Genomic DNA, 25,052 nt, shown 5'->3' with positions numbered 1-25,052 from the left:
TGAAATGAATTATTGTAATGAAGGGCTGGTGGGCAATTTTTTTGCTCCTTTCTATTATAAAATTACAATGTAAGCACAATTAACCTAAATGTAATAATTTTTTAAATAAAAAAATACAGAAAAAAATAATTCTGTCTTTTATTAAAGCGAAGCAAAAATGGTAAAAATGGTAATAGGTAACTTACCATTTTTTCGACAACATTGCTTCTTGATTTTATAACTAGGGTTAGACCAGGAGAAGTCTGCAACGATTTCAATAGCGCAGTGTAAGTGTTATTTATACGTCATAATTTCATAGAAGTAACAACACTTGCACTGCGTGTGCTGTAATATTACATTATACACGCACGATACAAGTGTGAAAAGTAGGAAATTCGCAACAAGTGGCGATAAATTAAAACACGACCTAAGGGAGGTGACGTTCGGATGACAACTGCAGTTGCTGCATTATTCAATTTCCTTGATTTGAGTGACGGAACGAACGTCAAATTTCACTCATGTTACTGATTCACAATTTTTTGTAAACTGAGTAGACACATATACTGAGTATTATACTAGCAGAATATAATCAAAGTCCTCTCGTTTCGTCGACTCATCAGAAGGGCTCGTTTGAAAAAAAATAAGGGCCACAATATCGAAAATGGGCTTAACAAAAAGGGTCCCGGCAAACGGATCGCGATTTGCCCAACAGAGAACGGTAATGGAAATCCAACCATTATTGTGTTGGTGCAAAAACAACAGGATGCTGTTTTTGTAGGCCTAATCTGCTCTCGGCTAATAAAATGGGGGAACTGACTGGTGTAATCAATTGTCATTATTTACAGTGTTCCAAAGTGAGTTCATTCATTGCGGATTAAATGCTGAATAACTGACGTATTTCATGTTCCAAATCGAACATGTAAGGTAAACATACTAGTGCTTGATGCTAATACTCAATAGATGACACCTTCCTGTCACCTGTATTGACAATGACTTAAGTTTCAAGATGACATGTAGGTACTGGGACCGCGTCGAGCACCAGTACGTTTACCTTATGAAATACATTAATCAATGTTTTAATTATGACTTCTATTATTTATACTGTACTGTTTTGACCTTAGTTACTTTTGAAAGCCTTATTTTAATTTAACAATCTAATTTGGGATGCCTATCTAAGGTTAGTAAAAATTCCCGCTTTTCCATTTTTCTTATACTTTTATAATTATTCTTGGTAAACTAAATACGAACGTAATTGGTAGGGCTGAAAAAGAAGTCTGTTTTAATGAAAATGACTTGACGAAATGTAGTTGACGTGTTCCATGGCACACTTTTCCAAGATTGTGATCGATGGATACGAGCATTATAATTAAGAAATAATCAAATTTAATACATAAATAAGCTACTTATTAATTTCGTTTAGTAGTACCACTGTACATATACTGTTTGTAAATAAATGATTTTATTAAAATACATAAACACAAATCTTTTTTAATAAGAGACTCAAATTTTAGCACCGCTCGTTTCATCAGAGACTGAACATTTTCTTAATTACGTAAAAACGAGCTTTTATTTTACTTGCAATGTTTATACTTATTTAAGTATGTATGCTTTTTAAAATCATTTATTTGTATACAAGATAATATATTGTACTACGTAAACAAAATTAATAACTAGCTTAAATCCAAAATAGGCCCTTGAGGCATTTTACCAAGGAAGCTGGCGGTATTTCCTCGCTGTATCGCAATACTGGTGCGTGGTGTGACTGTGAGGTAGTCGCCAGTTAGCCACAGATTAATGACTTACGATAAACATCGAAATATATTAATTAAACCATAAGCAAAATTGTCTACGTTGAAATATTTTTAATCTGTTAAATTGAAAAGTCCTTAATTCCGCACATATTTGTAAATGGATAAAACTTAATGGATTTACCAAAGAGACAAGATGCGACGTCCAACCGCATTAGTCCATTGGGAAGGATAATCGTAGTAAATCTGGGGTAAATCCGCTTAACCACGCGTTGTACGACTTCGGTTATAGCAGTAGGTAGCATGTGATGTGGGTAAACTAACAAATATACGCTCCAGTGATGAATCCAGTAATGATAGGAATGACTGTGACATCGGAATATATAAGTATTTTGCAGTCAAAAAAGTCATAGATTTATCAATGTAAAGTTATGCAGCAATTATTCCTAAAAATCAGACCCCTATTCGCCAACTTGCATTTTTATCCATTCGCCATTAAAACACGTATTATGTTCTTTTCTGAGTTTAACTACGTTCTGTTTTATTTATTTTTATGCTTATGTTTTTCTTTCTTCGAACAGAAAACTAAGATATATTTAAAAAAAAAAATCAGCTCAATTGGTGTTGCACTTTGTTTCAACTTTAATTCGTTTTCGATTTTTTTTTATCGAGCCAATTTTAAGTTTCATAGGTTTTTTTAGTTAGAGGCTGTCCCTACTAATATAATCTAGTTTCCGTATTTGAAATGTCTTTTGTCCTTAATTGGAACGGATTTAATTTAAAACTCAATACACAAACTACAATTTTGCGTTACCTCGTAAGGGGTACTTTCCAAGCGGGATCATAAGATGTGTGCCTACTTTTGGTGCAAACTAAAATATTGTACTCATATTAGTGAACACAGTAGTGTAAGTCTAATTGCCAATTAAAATTTACGAGTAAGTAATAATATTATGCAAGGTCTGTTGATCAAACCTTTTCCTTGCTTAAGTGATTTTTCTAGTCTAATCCTTTCGAATTCCATAAACATATACCTACCTTTTCCAAACTTTCCTACTACGCCATTATAATCTAAAACAAAATTACTTCTTAAAATATGATCCCTTGGAAGGGTATTCGGTTCCGTGAAAACATAGTAAGAGAGGGTCGCGAAATTGAATTTTCACGTAGATACTGATGCTTAACCCGTGAGCCTAAAATAACACGTCTTGTTGTTCACTACATATTGCTACACGGCTATGAGAATAGATGGTTTCGACGATATAATATTGTAATTAAAACTAAGAGAAAATCAAAAGCAAAACTTTTATTTAGTTAAATATGTGTTTTTTTTTTCAGTTTTATTATATTATTTTTAAATTTATATTTGAATATTCAATTTTGAGTTTGAGACGGTCGAAAACAATATGAATAAACGGCGTTATACTTTTTTATTAAGGGTTATAGTTAGTCTGGAATAAAGCGTTATCTACTGTAAGCGTCACTTGCACCAACCCAATAACATGGTTAACCGTTTAAACCGTTAACCCAGTGTCAAATTTTATTGGTAACCATGGTAAGTCTAGGTTTAACCGGTTAACCCCGGGTTAGTGGGATGGTGCAAGTGGCCCTTAGGAGTGTAAGTATAACATAAATAGGAACCTATTAATTATATTACATAACATTGAAATATATTTTTACGTTCCCTGGAATATGAGACAAATAAATAAATAAAATAAAAAAAATAAAAATAAATAAAAAATATTTTTTTTGAAACCCGGATAAACTTTTTTTTTTTTAAACCTGGATAACCTTATTCAGGAAAAAAGAATGCAGTTTACTGCTTTCAAGCCAAAGAGCGATTTGTATCATTTCACCTTTTTTTAGATCGTTCGTACCAAGGAGGCAACTTCTTAGAAATGAACATAACGCGCGACCTTTTCAACATTATGACTTCTTTTTAAACGTCTTAAGGTGACAGTCCATTTCCAACGACAGCTGCATTACTGTTCATTTTAGTATGAAAATTGACAATGACAGCGACGCGTTCAGTACCGGGAGTGCAGCTGCGGTTAGAAATGGAATGTTACCATTAAGCTAAACAAATGAATGTGAACAATTAACGGATGGCATGACAAAACTGCAAGATTGCCTTTTTTGCCATTTTAACTTAGGAAACTTAACGATACGCCTTGGTTTTCCATCAGTATTGAGGTTTATAAGAATAATTTTATTAGTATAGGTATATTTAGCAGATTTAATAGTCAACTTTCTGAATACATAATCTAATTTCAGACACCAGTCTACTTAGACAGGTCAGCAAAACTCATTAGTGCAAAATGAACTTGCATGCTGACAAACATATCTATTCACCTAAATGCAACGCCGGTGTTTGCAATATGTCTCGAGATTTTATTGGATTAAGTTGGATATTGAGTTGCAGAGCTGCAGAGTGCACTTTGGCGAAACATGTCAATGTCAATTACATGAATTATGTAAAGTGACCGCGGGGTTGTGCTAATAGGATTAGTGTGATACTTAATGAGCTTGACATAATCAGGGGCCCATGTTATTAATATAGTAGCTTCACAGCTCTAATAAGAAGCGTTCTGACGTTTCTTGAGTACTATCACGTAAGAGATAGGTATAAGAAATTACTAAACTTATTCAACAATACAGATAAATATAATTTTAAATGTTACTGGTTGTTTAACAAACATATTAATATCTGACGTCCTACGGGTAAAGGTACCTTATGTCGGTTGGCGCTTACGCTATTATTAAAGCCGCTCCAATATTATTGCGGCACTATGCGACGTAAGCGCCGGCCGCCATAAGGTAAGTAACCTACCTTTTTCCATGGAACGTCACATATATCGCCGATATATATCGGCGTGCGTAGACGCAAAGAAGGGTAATATGTTATTAGACTTATTAGTCTATGTATGTTATACTAGTAAATACTAGCTTTATACAAGCGTTAAAGGCTCCTTTTAGGTCCCAATTATCATAACTGGGTATCTATTACACTATTTAACTACGCTGCCAAATTTCGACGATGACGACATGGTACGAAATCCCTACGGAGTTACTTTCGCATTTATACATTAATTTAAGTATACATGTTATCTTTAAATCATTTGTCCTCTCTGTGACCTTTTCACGCTTAAACCGCTGAATCAAGATTAAATTTGGTACTGAATTTAGATTAAATTTGGTATGACGATAGTTTGAGGCCCAACGAAGGAAATAGGATAGATTTTTGTAACCAAGTTACAAAAAAAAATTGTACCAAAAAATTGTAGGTAACGTAATTCAGTCACGGGCAGAAATAATCTAGTCCAAATATACCTCATTAAAGAGTTGTTTATGCAAGTTAGAATCAAGAGCATAATTAAAGAGTTCATTCAAGTTAAGAAATATGTAACTCTTTAGTAAATATTAATATACAATTATACCAAAATATACATACTTACTTATTCAGTATTAAGTAAGTTTTAAAATTTTGTATAACCTGCTAAGCCGGCTAGCATCGTCCACTTATATAAGTTAAGTTGCGAACAGACCATGTTAATTTAATTGCAGCTGCATCCAAGTGCAGTTGAGACCTGCGCTTATGCACCTTAGCAGACTTATCGCTAAGACACATAGACGTAGCGCTTGATAGGTAATGCAGATTAATTGGATAATCATTTTCAATCGCTGGTGGACTGCTGACAAGTCAGCTGTAGGTAGGTACAACTGTAGGTTATTGTAGCTACTGCAAAGCTGTAAGTTTCGACAGATAACTGAACTGTTTAAGACTGCTTAACTATATAGTGTCAGTTTACTTCATTAAAACTGGTTTTATATCTAGTAGTAATGTCCAGTAGTGGTATTATATTATTAGGTATGTTAGATAACTAGTTATACAAGTCTTATCTAATGTTTATGTTCAAAACTTATGATTTAATAGCAAAACGTTGTTGTTGTGCTACACCGCACTCGTAGCCTGTTTAATTCCTCTTGAAGCATTAATGATCAATAGTATCAATATAACATTAAAAACATTCGCGTTTTTAACACATATCAACATATATTTAAACTAATACCTATTTAACATATTATCTGTGGTCTGATGTCTACCCCTAACTTTTTCATAGACTTTTCGTCGATTAGTTATACTAACACTTGGGGGAGACCTATGTCCAGCAGTGGACGTTCTCTGGCTGATATGATGACGATGATGATGATGAGTTACACTAATATCTGTTTTGATATTTTGCTGGGGCATCAGAGTTATTTGCGACCACTACCATTCAAACCTGCGTCAAAACGTCGGAAATAATGGTAGCAAAATTCGCGTTAGACTCGGTTAAATGTATAAAAACATTACCAATATTTCGAGGTATTCAGATCGTTAAAATGTTAAGTCGTTACCATAACTTCATCAAGCCTGTTTGTGTATACCTGCCCTAAGTTGCTAAGACATGATGAATGTGACTTGTGCTAAGGACTCGACTAATGAGCGAACTGCGTCCGACATTACTTGAATATATGTATCAACGAGGAATTAAACCGACTCCAGTACCCGTGTTGAGGGTACCTGTTCTTCGTGATAATTAATGATGTTAAGCGTCGTTAGACAGAATACCTACTTAGTTTAGGTACCAGTATGAAATCACAGTCAGCATCAAAGAGACGATGATAGATCAAGTCCCTTGCCAATACGTAGGTATACTGGTGATGTTATTTGTTGCTCATTAAACCCTGTTACGAGAGTGCCGAATAGTTGCCTTGGAAAACAATTAAAAAAATGTTTTTTCTCTAACTTTGAATAGTGGCACCAAAAACTGAACAAAATGTTTAAAAAATCAAAGAAATCTACTTTGACCATGATCAGTAGAGCCAATTTTGAGTTTTTCAAAAAGATTGTGCCCTGCCCCCCTCTGACTTTTGAAGTACCTATCTACCTAGATAACGGTTTAAAATAAATATTTAAAAAATCGTTATAGCAAAGAATAGAGAGAGACTTTCAAGGAAAACTATAAGAACAAGATCGGTTGAGCAGTTTTTGCAACAAGTCCATATTGACGCACGGGTAACTACAAAACCCGACATGCTCTTGTCTGGTTTTTAATCATAAAATATTCCTAAAACAGCGTCAGTTCACGCATAGGCCGCATAGCGCATTTATTATTCACGAGCACCTGGTAATGGAATTCAATTTTATTTAGGCAGTTTCAAAAGCACGTTTTCATACGTGCTGCACTCACGCAGTACAAAACCTTTCAGTAACGCGTCTTTGACTAATCGTCGCACACAATACGTCCTTTGTGACAAATAGAAGAAAAATCAGGAGATTTATATGCCTGCATAATTTCTTGTGGCATATATGAAATAATTAACAATTTAAGCCAGAAAATACATACACCATGACCTTGTTATCAAATTGAAACAATAGCAAGTGCGTGAAAAATAATACTACACATGTTTTCTCTTTTAACATCGTCTGGTACAATTTTTATTTGAAAAAGAACCACAACATTGTCCCAAAAACCTTTAAATTTGTGGCTAACTACGTGCATGTCTGCCCCTACCCTTGTCCCATTCGATCGGCGGCAGTCATTAACTTGACCACAGAATAAATAATAGTACTAGGTACTATGGCCGCTAGGTGGCGACAGCGTCACGCGCGGCTTATGGCTAGCCACCAAAATTGGTGTGGAACGGATATACCTGTTGCAAAGCGACGAAATCGCGGAGTGAGCCACGCCTGACTTGACGGACAAAGTTAAAGTGACTTTTCGTAAACTTTATTGCAACAAGATAATAATGTCTAAGTTGCCACCTTTTTTTGGATTTATTACCGTCAAAATACAACGATGTCCAAATTAAAAAAATTATGTCCGATTTAATAATCAGACACCACCATAACTATAGTTCGTTTTTTTAGCATTAGAAAGAACTCCACAGAAGCAAGCGTGCAGTTTTTATCAGGTTCTTTAATTGTTAATAATTATTGATTTATCTAATGTAGCATAGGTCAATACATATAATTTACTTCAAATTATTACCACTAAAAGTGCCGGATTTGGAACCACAAGCTTACTTCTGCGAAGTTCTTTCTAATGCTAAAAAAACAGACTATAGTGTTACTACTATGATTCGCTTTTAGTTAAATGTTATTTGATTTCAAAATTTCTTGTAGCTCTGTAAGGTAAAATTTATAATCAATATAATAATTCGACGGGCTTTAACATCCATGTCGTTCTTAAACGTAATCCAAAACGGAAGGGAAAACTGACAAAATGACAAAGTTAATCATCGTAAAAGTAAGAGTATTCGGGTATTATTACCTATACGTATTTGAGTTTTTCAGAACTTGTGTACCTACGGAATATAATTTGATATTATAGAATAGCTGTGGCACTCAGATTGGGGGCAAAGGTGTGTGAGCCTCACCGCTGTGGCTGCGGAGCATGGGTGGCGGAGAACGGGCATCATGGCTTGAGTTGCCGACGATGCGCTGGCCGTTTTCCGAGACACCACTCTATAAATGAGATTGTGCGGAGGGCCATGGTTTCGGCAAACGTTCCCTGTGTGTTGGAGCCGCCGGGTCTCAGTCGCACGGATGGGAAGAGGCCGGACGGCCTTACGTTGGTTCCGTGGCGGAGAGGACGCTGCCTCTTGTGGGATGCAACTTGCGTGAGCACGTTTGCTGCATCCCATTTAGGGCAGACCATGCGTTGTGCTGGTTCGGCGGCGGAGACTGCTGCCAAGCAAAAGCACGTTAAATACTCCGCACTGGCATCCGCTTACGATTTTGTGCCGGTAGCACTGGAGACAGCGGGGCCGTGGGGAGTCGAAGCTCGCCGACTTTTTGGGGAAATAGGCCGGCGTTTGCGGGAGAGAGGTGGTGATCCTCGCTCTGGGTCGTACTTGGTTCAACAGGTCTCCATAGCAGTTCAGCGGGGGAACGCTGCAGGCATTATGGGGACCTTTGAGCCAGGTACGATGCAGGGTGGGTTATTTTAAGCTTTGTGTAGGTTAAGTTTTATTTGAATTATTTTTAGGGTTTTTTACAATAATTGTATTAATGATGTGTAATATTATGATTTGATATTTACCACTAGATTTTCGGTGAAGGAAAACATGGTGAGGAAACCTGCATACATCCGTGAAACATTTTAAAGGTGTATATTATAATTATAAAGTCTCCATCCCGCATTGGGCCAGCGTGAAGATTATAGCCCAAACCGTCCCACGCATAAGGGTGTTTTATTTATTACTAGCGACCCGCCCCCGCTTGGCATACGTAAACGTAAACAAATTATACACCTAAGCCTTCCTCAAAAAGCACTCTATGAATAAGTGAAAACCGCATGAAATTTCGTTCAGTAGTTTTAAAGTTTATCGCGAAATACATACACACAAACAGGGAGACGTGGCGGGGGACTTTGTTTTTTAGGATGTTAGTGATTATGTAGATAATTGAGAATAAGTTAAAAACAGAATTTTATAGTTTTTAGACAACCTTGTGTTGCGAAAACTGTAAGACCAAACATTTCCATAAAAAGGTATTACTAAGGATTAGTACCTATTCATCATTGCTATTGAGTAAACAACGAGTAGGTAAAGAAAATTTTAATGTTGTCGATAATTATAGCACACGTTCTTTGAATGCTATCTTCTGGCTTCAATACCTATCCGTACACGCATACTTTGGTTTTGCAAAAGTAGGCTACTTTCCACATTCCGCTCTGAGTATGCTTCACGCATCGTGGTAATGTACGAGATACTCGTATGTATGTAATTAATGGATGTAAACATGCCTCAACAAGTTTCTAATACATTTTCAGCGGCGCGAATAATGTTTTTGTTTAAAACAACGGATTGAGTCTCCAAAATCCTTGCTCCTTGTTATTTTCACGGCAGAGTAACTGGGTGGATTCCATTAATGTCTGCTAACGACCGGACGCACTTCGGATTGGGGTTTAAAAGGGTTGAGTGGTTTTGTACAATCGTTCTGATAAAAAGGGATGGGTGTTAAAGCTTTTAGCGATTTAAAAGATGCCCCGCGCCGGTGGATTAATTTCGGCATCAATGGACCAATAACGCTACGTCTTACGTAGGCGAACAACGCGCGAACGCGGCGCGGCGCGGCGCGGCGAAAGCGGCCGCCGCCGCGCCGCGCCGCGCCGCGCTGCCTGACATTCGCGTGCAAATCGCGCCGCACCGCGTTCGCAACGAGATCGCTTACGTAGGACACTTCTATGGGCATCAAAGGATTGATTTCGCCGCGCCGCGCCGCGCCGGGTTCGCGCGTTGTTCGCCTACGTAAGACGTAGCGTAAGGCAGCTCTGTATTTAAGGCGGTGGTACACGATTGCCTTTCTTAGCGACATGGATATCGGATCGATTCGAACTATAAGATACGTCAAATATTAGCGGCGCGATTCAGGAAATGAATTAGACATTCACTGGATATGAAATAGTAACGATATGTGACGTTCCACGGCAAAAGGTACCCTATGGCGGTTGGCGCTTACGCTATTATTAATGTCGCTCCAATATTATTGCGGCCATAAGGTACCTTTTGCCGTGGAACGTTACATATCGTTACTATTTCATATCTAGTGAATGTCTAATTCATTTACCGAATCGCGCCGTAGGTCTAGATACGATATGGATTAGGTATGTCAGTGTCAAAACGTCACTTTAGACACTGACGTATTATATAATCAATATCGTATGTAGACTAAATATTTGACGTCTTAAAGCTCGAATCGGGCCGTATGCTTTTTGACTTCGCTTCTTTTGTATTTCTTGACCTTCGGCTGTGAGCCCACATTGAGCTTCCATTTCAATAGTGCTAGCGGTTTTTATTACCTATATTCACCAAGGCAAGATTTATTATTAATTATTAATATCACAAGAACGGTTACAGTAATACTTATACCAATTACACTTGATGATGACTTGAAGATGCATTGTCAGTGACATTGCTTGCCGGTAAAATGGTACTAGCTAAGTTTTTCTCCTTTCTCTTTCTCTATCCAGGAAATAACTAATAATACCTGCCTTATACAGTATGTAAATTAACGAAAAACATTTACTCAAACCCGTGAATGTGTCATACTGAGCAACTTTTACTACGGCACCAACCCCTAAATCGTAAAAAAAATTTGGTTGTTTCATACATTTCGCTGGTCTAGCGTCAAAATTTCCTATGGGTCAATTTTTTTTCGCGATTTCGGGGTTGGTGCCATAGTAAAAGTTGCTCAGTATGACATTAACGGGTTTAAGTAGATGTTTTTAGTTAATTTACATACTGTATAAAGATATAATATATCACTGAATCACCTTTTGATGGAACGTTTAGTGATGCACAATCAAGTGAAAGGCAAGAGATCTCGCGGTCGGTCTCCAATCAGAACGTAAGGCCTCGTTAAATCGACAATCAAGTGTTCCGTCACCGAGTGCCCTTGCAACGCCGGCGCCGGGCGTAAGGAGACAAGACGTACCTACCAAAAGGGGCAGTCATAGGTGAATGACATTATCACGTTTCAAGATTGACCGTGACATCATTAAAATACTCATTATGTGCTACTATTTCATTATGTAGGTACTTAATTTAAAAAAGTTTTTACAGGGAAATTATGTAAAGCCTTAAAAAAATTATCGATTTATTATTTTTGCTGGAATAATAACAAACGATTGGCCCCAATTATAGGTTTCGTAGTTTTAATTGGTTTATCGGAAATATTCCAGTTACATAATACATACAATTAAATTTTTCCTTCATTAAATATTTCTCATACTACGCATAACTAAACAAATCCGTACATTACACATATTTAAAATAAGCAGTCACGAGTGACGTCATGTTTGTGTACATAATTAGATAGAAAATAATATATGATTATCCAATTATAAAAACGATGTTTACATAATATTAATACTTTTAATAGCTCGGAAACATGTTCCTAAGTAGGTACTGTTGAAAGGATTTTATAGATTATCAGACTATTTTTTTTTTACCGATGAATGCAGAGCTGTTTGTTGTTCCAATTTAACCCTGTAGGAGGTATCATTGATTTATGGTAAAGAACATCTTTTCTTTCAAGTTTCGTTATATATTTACGAAACTAATCCATGATTAGGCTACTGATAAAACACATGGACTATGAATAAATGTTCATCCTCATCGTAAGCGTTTTCATCAATTGACAATCGGGGACATTACCGGTGAACCACCTTAAGGGCAAAAATCGTTTAAACGTCTTGCAGACGATGAGACAATATCATAAAAGTGATGAAAAATGGCACAATTTTATTTTAATATATACTTGTATATTCAAATCATACGCAATTCTTTATAGCAACTACGCCAAGTGGTCGGAAACAGACACTGGACGGTAAACTGGCGCAATGCCCCTAAATAAAAAAGTCAAAGTTATGTTGGCATTCATGTCTTTTTAACAAATAATTTTAAGAGCCGCCCACATTAAATACATCAAAATATCAAGCGGAAATATTTATCAAAATCATTCAACATTGTTTATTCTTTTACATAGTGGGTACGAACCGGCCGTATAATTAATTTTAATAATGTAGGAATTCCTGGTGGAATTTCAAGTAAAAAATATATTTATTTAAGGTTCTCTTATAGTTTCGTATTTAACTCAGTCTGTCCGTCTCTTTGTTCGTCAGCCTGTCGGTATTTCATCGCCAGTTTGCTCTAAAACTAAAATTACTACGCTATTTCCAGCTGCCCACATTCTTTGCTATGCGGTAGAAAAAACAATCCTTTAGACTACGGCGTAGCAATAACACTCGTAGCATCGTAGCACACTGGCGCAATGATTTGTGTGCTCGTACCAACATTATGTTGTTATGGTACTGCTTAACTGAAAAATAAAGATAAGGACAACGTCGTTTTGCAGTTTTAGTACAGTGTTTTTAGCGATAATTACATGGTAACATTTTTTGAAAATGTACGTGTTATTGAAGCAAAAATAGTGTGGAAAGGTTTACCTTATGAACGAACTAAAAAAATAAAGTCATTATTGATTAAATTCTTGAATAGTTTTTTTTATTTGATAAAGTTGCATTCAGCGCTCGAGGTCTCAAACTTATTAAGTAATTAGGCAAACAACATAAACAAGTCAGCAATAAATCAAACGAACTCCATACTTTCAGGCGACAAAGTTACTGTATTAAAACCCATGCCACAATTATACGTTCTTTAATATGATGTTAGTCCGTATTTCAAGTCCAAAATAAATTATTCAAAAGTCACATATATGATGTTTATCTTGTTTCAAAGATACTGGGCTTGGAACCGTTTTTTTTAATCCTTATATAGCCTGATATTCTTAATTATTTTATGCTCTTTCTGTAATAGGAGTGAATCATGTATTTAGGGAACGACTTCATATTATTAGATTGCTTCATCAAAACTGAAATAATAAACCAAAGAACGAAAAATAATGTAAAAATACTGGCATTTTTTGTATGAAGAAAAAACTGGTTCCGAGCCTTGCAAAGATAAGGTGTATTCGGGTAATACCGAATGTCGGATAGTTCCGAAATTCAGATGAAAATCACCCTTAATTCCATCATAATAAAAGTCTCATTTCGGAATTATCCGACAGTTTTCGACATTCGGTATTACCCGAGTAAACCTTACCACAATTTTTGTTGAAACAAAAGTCAAAAGTAACTTACGAATCTTTCTATACCATTTCACATAAGCTCGACGAGTGTCAATCGTCTCTGAGCATGCGCACCATCACCTTTGACGCGGACTTGCGTGCTTTCCTTAGTAATTGGCCGCACGCCGACCAGTTCTAGCCTGTTTCAACCTGTCCGTACTGGTTTAGGCCGGAATTTCCGCGCGAGTTTCACCTGTCAATGTATCAATAAGGACGGATATTATGGAACGATGGCTATAATAGTAATAAAACAAAACAATATTGTTTAATTTTAGTGAGTGGTAGTTAACTTTAGGATAAGTTTTAAAGTTTAACATTTTATTCGTAAAGTTATTGTAAGTAGTGTACGATTAATTAGTGAAGTGAAAAATGGATGTTTGACCTATAGGTGAGTCTTAATTTTAACATTTCTTTTTATAGATAACTACCTACTTGCGCACACAGTAACAGCTTTGAAGAATATAATATTCATTGGAAATGTCAACGTGGAAAATTGATCAATTAACTAATTGAAGTGTTTATAATATTATAATGCGTTTCAAAAATACGTTATACAAGTGAGTAGATACTAAAGTACCTACCTCAAGTTTATCGACTATCATCAACATGATCATCATCATGTCATCATCATCATCATCATCATAATTTACTCATATTGTATCCTCGACTTTGTTTCAATCGTGTTAATTAAAATCCAGCATTATGATCACCTTATTTCTTTGGACATATTATTACAGAATGTTGGTAATACTTATGGCAAAATTGTGCCCAAAAAATGAAGTGGACATTTTCCGATATTTAGGCCAATTCGGACGTACACTGATATCAGTATGATATCTAAATGAAGTTATTTATTTATCGTGTAGTTATTTCGCTCGTACTTGTCCGTACATGTATTAGCGCGAGTGAGATGCACGTTAACTAAATGACATCATTTAAATATCATTCTGATGTCAATGTTCATCCGAATTGATCTATCAGACTCTACAACAACATAATTAAAAGAAAATATTTATTTTTAGTAATAAATAAAACTAGCATAGGTACATATTATTTTTAAATTCAACTAAAAACTAAAAACACAATGGCAGTGATGCAGTTCGCAACCTTAATAGAAAATAATGAATGTAGAATATAATGATCACATGATATTCTACTCTCTATCTAAATTAATGTAATGATTGCAAATACGTAAAGTATCGAATAGGCGAATTCTGATTTTATATAACAGGTGAAGAATTATTTAGTAGATCTGAATTAGATATGGACCTGATCTGATCTGATTCTGCGCTTATTATTTACCTCCTGCGACTACGAAAACTCGGATTACTTGCATTTAGGACCAAATGAAAGTATTGAAACGATTTCCAGCTTGTTGGGAAATAATTCCTGAAAACGCTATTTTTGGATCGACTGCCGTATTCGAACTTCAACATATTCACAGGAGTCGACACGTACTAGATCCATTCTAGATACGTTATAGTTTAGATATCAACTAGTTCTCTTTTGCAGCGCAATTCGGGCAACCAATGTCACTTTTACGTTAGATAGAGTAAGATATCTATTAGATGTGAATTGGATCTCTAAGTCATATGCTGTGGAAATCGTTCAAGAGTATCTCCAGAATCGCGCAAATGTCAAATTTGACAGGTTAGATCTTAAACATATCGTTATCGTATCTTGGTGATGTCTAAAAGATATCTAATAGATGTCTATTTTAAAATCCGAATCGGGCCCCTAATTCGAATGGCCTAAATATGATAGCAGTTACAAACTGCATTTTAAGCATGTTTGGATGTAGGTACCTATTCTAAGTAATAGGTAATAGGTAGAAAGGGGATTAATAACACATTGTGCAAGGGGGGGTAAGTGAAATTCTGCAAATGAGGTCTTTAGATGTAGGACAGCCGCAGGCTGGAGTGCATTAAAGACTCGAGTTTGCAACATTGTTACCCCCGAAGTTACACATAATGTTACTCATCACACATGGGAGGAAAAAAACTGAATTTTAAGCGAAACCATTCTTAAATACTGTGACATTTCAAACATTCGTCCGCCATATTGCCATTTGTTGACAGGTTAAACATCGAAGGCCAGATCAATCCAGCATTCATCCACGATTGAAAATTGTGTAAATATATTTTAAACGGCTATTAAATTATTCAAATTAAATATTTCGAAACATAAATAAGACAAATACATTATAAATGTTAGTATGTATTTTGATATAGATACACCGGTAAACGGATTTCAATTAAATAGGTACTGTACAAAATTGAATGGTGGTAGACATCCAACTAAATTATAGATCAGATGTAGCGAATAATTGTTTTCCAAGGTATTTTCTAGGAATCGTTCGGATTTGTTATGGTACTTCAGTCAACCTCAGTACTTTTTGTACCGAGACTGACTGAAATAACAAGAAATGTTCGTACGTTTCCGTGAAAATAACGTATCATCGGGGTACTTTGTTCCAAAATCATGATATTCTCGTTTGAGCACTTCAATTAAAAGCGCATTGTGACTCTTTTACAGGCATAGGTATTTAATTGTGGATATAATCAACTCAGGCATGGTACGTAAAACTTAATAAATCAACCTCTAAATATTTTTAAATGTTTTAAAGTTGTAATGTTGCAAAGTTTGGGCCCAAGTTGCACTTTGAAGCGCGTTTCTTTGGCTCTCGATTTTTCATTGAGTACAACGTAACGGTTTGCAATAAAAGCGCAAAGAAACCTGTTTATATTACAATACTCACACTACCTGTGCATAAATCTGGAAATAGATTGTTTGGCTTCAATCGCTAAATCAAAACATTTGTTTTGTAGACCACACTCCATATTAAATAGTTATGCTTTAAAATTGTGGTTTTCCATCTAGCGGTGACCTGAATCGCGAGAAATATTTTGTACGATATATCCATACGCAAAAAGCGACTGGATTAGTTGGCACGAACGTTATTAATGACTAGGCTTGCATGTGGGGGTGAACGTTAGTATACGCAGCTGTAATGAGTTTCAGTTTTTTAATGACCTCTTTTATTATTTCAATAGCCCCTGAGCTTGAAAGTTCAAACTAGTCAATAAGTAGTTACCTACTTATACATTTTTGTTTCGGTAGGTAATTAAGCGTTATTTTAAAAAGGTGGAGTTAGGGTTTATTTAAAAATGTGTCTTAAAACACCTGGTGTTGACTACATAGGTACTGTCTGCCCGATTCGAACTTCAAGATACGTCAATTAATAGATCTAGAAACGATATGGATTAGATGTGTCAGTGTCAAAAGTGACGTTTTCGTTTGAAGAAACGTCTAATTTGACAGTGACATATCGCATCCATATCGTTTCTAGATCTATTAATTGACGTATCTTAAAGTTCGAAGCGGGCCGTGTATTAGGTATTGATCAATATATTATCATTTAGTCACTGAATTGATAAACTCACGATTTGTAGACTCTACTATTATAAGTATTATCAATAACAATGTGAGCTGTATTTGTGGCAAATAGGGTAATTGCGTTAGTTTACCGTCCAGTGTCAGTTTCCGTCCACTTGACGGATTAGCAAATATGTAATTAATTTCATTTTTAATTTGCTACTTGTGAAAAATATTTATATGTAGATAGATACCTAAATTGTTTAGATAGTAAAGGATTGCAATTCGTCCAAATTTGTGAAAGAATGAAGTTTTATATTCAAATTTCGTCAAGTGGACGAAAACTACCGCAATGACCCTAGTTCATGTTAAAACTCTGCTGCGTCGCCAGCTTGTTTTTAACTTTCTTTTACAACTACGTGTGTAGTTATAATTGTATATGTATAATTTTCATCGAATGTCACAAGAGCGCCATAACGTTAAAAGATTTAAAAAATAGGCACTTTTGTTAATAGGTGTTCATGTCTAAATTATTTTAATTTATGGAGCAATATGAACGATGGTATAAATAAACTTGTGTTGGGAGCCATGTAGAGCGTCAAAGCCTTAGGGACCGACGTAATACTAATATAAGGGACTAACGCAATAATAGTAGTTAAAGATTTTATGCAAATGCTTGACCTTTCAAGTCGACGGGTTTCATCGAATTTTGAAAACAATTTTGTAGTACAAATTCATTATTATTCGCCAAGTAAGTGGATGGAGGTAGGATTTCATTTTTTTACAACATAATGTCAATGTGGCTAATTCCGTCATAGGGGCTATTCCGTCCACGAGCATATACAGTGGAACCTGGATAATTGCAATCTCAAGGGACCGGCCAATTTTTGTCAATTGACCAGGTTTTTCATTTAAGCAGGTCGTGTCAATTAACGAGGTTCAAAAAATCGTTGTGTCAATTATAGAGGTTTTCATTAATAGAGGTTGCGTTCTGACAAATTTCTTTTATGGAGGTGCAAATAACCATTTTAAGTAGATTTACACGCTTACATTCTATATATTGCTTCCGTCTATACTTGCACTTTTACACTACATTAATTACCACTTTAATTTCTTATCATTTGGGTTTAAAAAATTCCCTTGAATTGTAGAAGAAAGTTTTATTAGAATGTAAAAAGCATACTTTGTTTTTTATTGATCAAAACTATTTCACCTACTACAGGCTGTGATAGATACCCAATAAATAAATTAAATTCTGGATGGAGATATAAATAAAATGATCATTGCTATTAAAATATTGTTTCTGCTGTATACAACTACATTATTTCAATTACAGAGGTAATAAGCAAGACTCGTTTCAATAATAGAGGTAAAAACAAGAGCAAAAATAACGAATTTTTTTAGCACAGTGTCAATTATAGAGGTCTTAAGTTGCGATGTGGTCAATTATAGAGGCAAAATTACGAAAAGCACTAAAATCTAAATTGCAATTATAGAGGTTCCAAAATTTCAATTATAGAGGCCTTTTGCTCTCAAAGGACCGGGACCGGACTTTTGGTTGCAATTATTGAGGTTTTCCATTTATCCAGGTGCCAATTAACCAGGTTTCACTGTATTTCTTTGATTTTCAATCGTAGAAAAAAACCATTTGCTTTTGATTGCTGAAACTAAAAGCAATCGCTGCTTTGTCGACGAAGTTATCAATTTCTTTCGTCGTTCGATAAAAACGTTAGTGGACGGAATAGGTAAGTATGACGGTATAGAAGAGAATAGAATAGATAGTATAGTGGGGTCCTGTCATAGTAAATTTTGTAGTCACAGTAAATTTACTGCCATCTATCGACACACGAGTAAAACTCTAAATAAAAACGTATAAAATTAGGGTTAGTGGAATGGTGCAAGTGGGCCTTAATAGTTAAAAAAACGAATGATTTATGTCAGTAGTAAACGCCATCATGCAAGTCCTATCATATGAGTCAAACCATGTCCTAATAATTTTTTTTTGTCAAGATTGACTCGTGAAATGTAAAAAATATCAACATTAGACTAGCCAAAATGTATGAAACATATAATTTTCGCGATTTCGAGGTTGGTCCCATAAAAGTTGTTCCGTATGACCTACTTACTATATCTATATTCACCCCTTACATTATTGCACGTAACTAAAAACACCCTGTTATTTAATATGTACAGCATTCAAAATAGGAAACAGTTGGCTTCGAAATACATCCCGTATCGGAGACACACGAATACATATGTCGCAAACCGAAGGGTTGGGACAAAATAATATATCTATTTGTATGCGCGCAAGTATTTAGTTGGATGCTCGGGAATTAGACACATATTGTATTAAGCACTCTCGTGTGTTGTGAGTAGATAATGTATCGGTGGGTAATGTGTTATACTGGTATCAATTATACGCTTACATTTTGAACGCAATTATACAATGTTATAATTATTTTACAGTCAATAGTTATAATATTATCATTACAACAAATAATTAGGTACTTGAATTGTTAGTTAGGTAATATTTAGGTTGTTAATATAAATGTAACGCCCAATACGTTGCAAGAAAACTTTTCCACTGCCCAAATATTCAGTTCAAGCGCAACTAACTATCGAAAACCGCATTTTGATTTCAAAGTATGGGCCTATAACATATTTGGGTATGTTAAATATGAACATTCATAAGATGATAAGGCCAAATCCTCATTAAACTGTAATAAAATGTTTTTTCCCCGATTCAACTAAAAAATCCCATCACGGTAACCCAGTACATTTCTTAACTATGTAGGTACATGATAATAAAAAGATAATGAAATATGATATGAACTATGTTAAAATAAACTGATGAAATCTGTCTCTCTCTTCAATTATAAAACAAGAATCTATAAAATTATCCCTTCATTACGATTCCTGTTGCAGAGGTTCCAGTTTCTTTGTATATGGTTCATTTTGTGATTACCAAATTAATATTAAAGGTCACATTCTTACAACGAGACATTTGGCTGTAAAATTAAAAAGAGTGTCTATCCTTCGTATCGATTGCCATACAAAACGCAACGTAAAATGCTTTGCGTGTCCGAATATGAGTAGCCATCATCACGCACGCCCATAACAGTCGTCGTCTGTTTAATTGTTTATGAAATTACCACTTCTGGCCTAGTTAAATATTTTAGTTAGTGCTAAGCCGGTGATGAAGTCACCTGTTGGACGATAATTGGTCTACCGTGTTTCTGAGGCTGTTGGTAAGAAGTTTTTATGCTCAGTTCCGGACTGGCTGAAGGCTTGGTTGCATCTAGCTGATTAAATATGTATTACGTTCTGTATATAAGCAGAAAGGTAAATATGAGGCTATTCTTTCTACTAGAAACCCCCCTAAGAGCGTTTTCATATTGCCCGATCCGATATCGGATGTCGGATGAAAGTAAAATGTCAGACATATGTGTCTTTCTGTAGTTATTTATTCATTTAATAAATGGATGGATGGAAAACGCTCTGAGAATATAATTAATCAAAAAATAAATTGTAAAATTTTATCACTGTTTCGTGCAAAAATTGCTAAATAAAAAATCCGTAGGTAACAGTATCAAAAAGTATTAACCTTCATCTATTTAGTTTTAGAAGTTGCGTTAATCATCATAACTTATATGATATGATCGAAATACGTAATTGAATAAATTTCCCATTTCGTCACACAATAGCTTTGTAAAGAGCCTTAATGTGAGTCTTTGTACGCTACACACAATACACATAAAAAACATTAGCAAGAATTATCGATCCTTTAAGGATGACGTAATACTTTCCATTTACTCGTAAGTGCCTATGGCTATATGAAAGAATTACTATTCGATTTGTTAACATGTAAGTTCTTATTTTCACTAATATTTGAAACATTGCGTTACAAAATGCGATCCAGTATCATGACTGTAGGTATCCTACTTACTCAGTAATAAGATTTGTATTAGTAGAAACTAGTTATTAGTACCTAGATAGTTTTAAATGCCTCTGGATATAGGGTATGTCATTTTTTAACAGTGACAAGGCCCGAGACACGACGTGACGAGAGTTTTCATAATGTCATCTTCTTAACATTCAATGTATAACCTTAAAACGCAAAGCCTATTTTATATGACCGCTAGGTAAATAAAAATAATTACTAAATTCCCTTCTTCTTTATTTTAAACGCAAAAGTACATATTCCAAAGTATATTCTGAACCATTACCGGGTAACTAAGGGTTTCAAATTCTTCTGGGTAAATACCGTTAACTTTCTGAGACCTACCCTGAAACTGGGCTTTAGCAATGTAAGGGTCGAGTGAATTTGGTGAGACCATAAAACTGCCAGAGATAATTATTATGTATATGATTATTGCGCCGCTAAGGTAGCTATGCGATAAGATAAAATAACTACCAAAGGCTGTAGATACATAATCACGAGATTATTTCTCAGGTTTCCCAATTTCCCCTTGCCAATTCTCCTGGAGAAAAACCAGTTTTATAATAAATATGCAAATCTATGTAAATTTTACATTTTGAGCACAAAACTCGACCTGCTGAATTTTGTTGAGGGTCAGATTTCGCGTGTTTGATAAAAAAGGTACTTTATGATATAAAAAAGGAGGAAAGAAAGAAAAAATATCATGATTTGTAGAGAATAAACAATGTCTTGGAATACCAATTAGAGTTTAAGTGTCAAGAATTTTTACAAACGGCCCGATTCGAACTTTAAGATAGGTACGTCAAATATTACGTCTAGATACGATATGGATTAGATATATAGTCACTGTCAAGAGTGATGTTTTTTTAAAACAAAAACGTAATTTTTAATACTTACATATCTAATGCATATCGTATCTAGAAGTAATATTTGACGAAAGTAAATCTGAAATTTCGAATCGGGTCGATAGTCAACATAATTATATTCTCAGTATATTAACAATAAGTATGTAGGTAACTAAATAAATAAAAAATGAAATCCTGTGTCAAAAACATAATATCGTTATTGTGTATTTCCACAAAACTGAACGTAATTTATATACAATGGAAATGTTATACCCATTTACAAGTTTGTTGCCATGAACCCGCTTCGGGAGTAGGTACTGGAATACTGAAGTACCTAAAGTTAATTAACTGAAACTGTCGCAATTTTCAATTTAATTACGCTCATATCAACAGCGAGAACTTATGATAGGTATATATACCTAATTAATTATTATTGCTCTATGTGCGGTTACAGCCGCCCGCATGTACTTTTATGTTCAATGCCATTTTTACAAGCTTTTATTCAACTTGCTCCTTGCTGATACGACCCAATGGCCAAGTGCATAAAAAATATCGGAGTTTCTATGACGACAAAATGTCATGATATCCAAGGAAAGGTACCGTTGTGTACCTGATTGTGAGTAATGTGATCAAAGCTCTCGAGGGTGCACGTATTGGCGGCAAGAGTCCTTCATTTTGACCCAATTCCAATGCTCTTGAGATCTATGGAAAAAGCGGATAAGTACAATATCAAAGCGCAGGCCCTGAGTTACTTTGTAGATCGATTTTGAAAATTTGTAAAGACGGCCGATCCGTGACAATTACGTGAGCTTTTGATCTTGTTATGGTATGACCTTGACCATCACTCACGCTGATCAGTGCACGCGAAATGCGCTAACGCTGTGCACTCACACACCTGCCGCAGGGGCAATATTGGAATTGGACCCTTAATTGCCTCCTTAATTGTGATGTGTGTAGAGAAGCAGGGGCAATTTTTAGATTGGGCCTGCAGCAGGGAGGCAGGGGCGCAAGACCTTCCTAGCTCCCTAGATTGTATCTACCGCCCTGCTAGGTTGTTACATGTGTAGTACGATTGGGGCAATTCCAGTCAGTTCATTGGCGACTACCGAACCAAACGGAGGTCACTTGTCACAATGAATAAAGAACGTGAAATTTGGACACGGATAATAGATGTACATATATAAAGGCCGGCCCCACATGTGGGATAAAAAATACAAAAAATATTTTTTATTCTCAGCGCGAATTCTATACTGCCAGTTAGTACGCCAAATTAAAATAAAGAGGTCTTAAAATTCTGCTGTTGGCATTGTAAACCTGAAAATCAATGAATAAATAATGTTTATTTTTAACACAGGAGCCATTCTCGTCGACGTGCATTCAGCGGGACTATCACTTACACACTGAGTGGCAGGCTAGTGTGTAGAAAACTGCCTAAAAATGCTCCGACCGCCGTGCGACCGGTATTGCCCCTGCGGCAGGTGTGTGAGTGGCCGGCTTAAGGAGTTGTGTTATTACGCATCTCGCTCACAGGTGCAAGCCAGATGCACTATGAGTCCTTTCATGACAAGATCATAACTTTAACAAATTGTTATAAGTACTATAGGTATTATAAAAATCGGCATCCTGCATCAGATTTTAAACCTGTCCCCTGATTCTAAACTATACAAAACCCAATACATACCTACCAGTATTAGTATAAAGCACCGATCTGAATCTTATCAAGATCGGATATTCTTTGGAATAAGAAAATTCCGACGCATCAGAGCAACTCGACGCACAGTTTGGAAACCCATCGACTAACACATAGACCGTACGTATGTACTCGTACATATTGCATTTCAAATCATAATTATTAAGTTTCAGAGAAGACAGGTGCGTTTATTAGAGTTAAGCATAAAATATTTAAGTAATATGCCCTGTGGGTAAATAAAACCTAGTCATCGATTTTGAATAATTTTACGGTTTAGACTCACTTGTTTTTAGTCACTCGCGCATGTCACGTCGCGCGAGTGACTAAAAACAAGTGAGTCTAAACCGTAAAATTATTCAATGTTAGTATGTCTCACAACAGTTTAAATTCGACTAGTCATCAATCTTGATGTAGATTTCAGACATACCTACAAACAAACCAATTTTCACGAGCAGCATAAAACATTAAGTACAATTTATACTCTAATTTTCGCGTAGACCGACCGTCCGTGAGGGTTCACCTTACTGAAGCTAGCATAACCGTGATCTAAAGTTCACAGTTCACAGATCTCAATTAAGGTTGACTAAATGTGACGTTCCACGGGAAAAGGTACCTTATGAGGGTTTCTAGTTTCGGAGTTATGAAATGTTTTGTAAAGAGGTGAAAAAATGCTGAATTTTTTTTTATTGTGTGATCTCAAACCTTAATGCGTAACGTTTGTTTACCTGTTTTTATTTTTGTTATAAGTTAGTTATAAGCCTAGTAACGTCGTCTCAGAGTTTAGTAAAAAGGTACCTTATGGAAAAAAGGTTGAAAATTTCCAAAAAAACTAGTCAATACGGGAAAAGAAGTTTGGTAGAGAACTGTATTAGCATTCTGCAAAACTAATTTGATAATTTCAGTTCTGGTTGGGGCGCCTAGCAAATATTATAACCGTACATCGACCGACATTATAAATCCAAGTAGCCTGCTATTATACTAAAGTTACTCTCGTCAAGTCTTTCTTAACTAGAATAATCTTCATTTGGTTTGATCGCATGCAATAAATCAGCCATCGGTTTGCTGAAAAATGCTAATACCCGACGCATTACCTTATGGAATATCTAAGGTCATTGAACCTCAATGCCGCTTGTCTTCAATGGCAACCAAAATATATTATTGATAAGAAATAGACGATTTATAACATCTTTACCCCAAAATATTATTAGTTTATCCTAACTGTTCCATCATCATCATGCCTCATCATGTAACTTAACCACAAGGTACCTTTTCATTACATACAAATTATTGGTCTTTTTTAAGATTATTATGACGAAGAACCAATTAAATTTGTGGCAGTTTAATGTAAATTAATATTTTCTATTCATAAAAGATAAAAGCTTCAATGTGATTGATGTTTTGTAGTGATGTATTATTAGATTTATTTCCATAAGGTACCTTTTCGTAAATGTATGGAGCAAATATTGTTATGTAAGTTTAAAGTGGCATAAGGGGTTAAATATAGTATTTAGTTGGGGTTTTAGGATTTATTTCATTTGAATGACAGAATTTCTTTCATATGTGCTCAGAAAAATTGATTGTGTGTTACATTAAAAGTAAAAATATTCAATTTTCTGATTTTATATGAAAAAGTCAGAAAATACATTTTCACCTCTAAATCGGTATTGTTTTTTGCTAAAACTGTCTCTCAGTGTCGTTTTCTAATAGATAAAATTTAAATCTTGAGAGCTCATTGCAATCAATCGTGAAAATGAAATAAAACTTTATTTTCAAGAGACTGGTTAGTATACACATAAAT

The 25,052-nt window shown here is 35.3% G+C and overlaps 2 protein-coding genes across 3 annotated transcripts in view; one reads left to right on the top strand and one right to left on the bottom strand.

The window, feature by feature from the left end:
• Nucleotides 1-8,188: 8,188 nt before the first annotated feature.
• LOC134666929 (uncharacterized) overlaps nucleotides 8,189-25,052 on the bottom strand; it is a 32,239-nt gene continuing 15,375 nt past the window's right edge. Inside the window, exon 3 of the mRNA XM_063524235.1 lies at nucleotides 8,189-8,460. Within this exon, the coding sequence (XP_063380305.1) occupies nucleotides 8,189-8,460 (272 nt within the window). The remainder of the gene's footprint in view (nucleotides 8,461-25,052) is intronic.
• Nucleotides 13,510-25,052, top strand: part of LOC134666638 (nephrin-like) — a 198,402-nt gene continuing 186,859 nt past the window's right edge. For both annotated transcript variants that reach the window (XM_063523853.1, XM_063523851.1), the window contains exon 1: nucleotides 13,510-13,792. The gene's annotated coding sequence lies outside the window, so the exon portion shown is untranslated. The remainder of the gene's footprint in view (nucleotides 13,793-25,052) is intronic.

This window comes from Cydia fagiglandana, chromosome 8, assembly GCF_963556715.1.
Source record: "Cydia fagiglandana chromosome 8, ilCydFagi1.1, whole genome shotgun sequence".
Lineage (NCBI taxonomy): Eukaryota > Metazoa > Arthropoda > Insecta > Lepidoptera > Tortricidae > Cydia > Cydia fagiglandana.
This window is presented reverse-complemented; position numbering and strand designations above follow the sequence as displayed.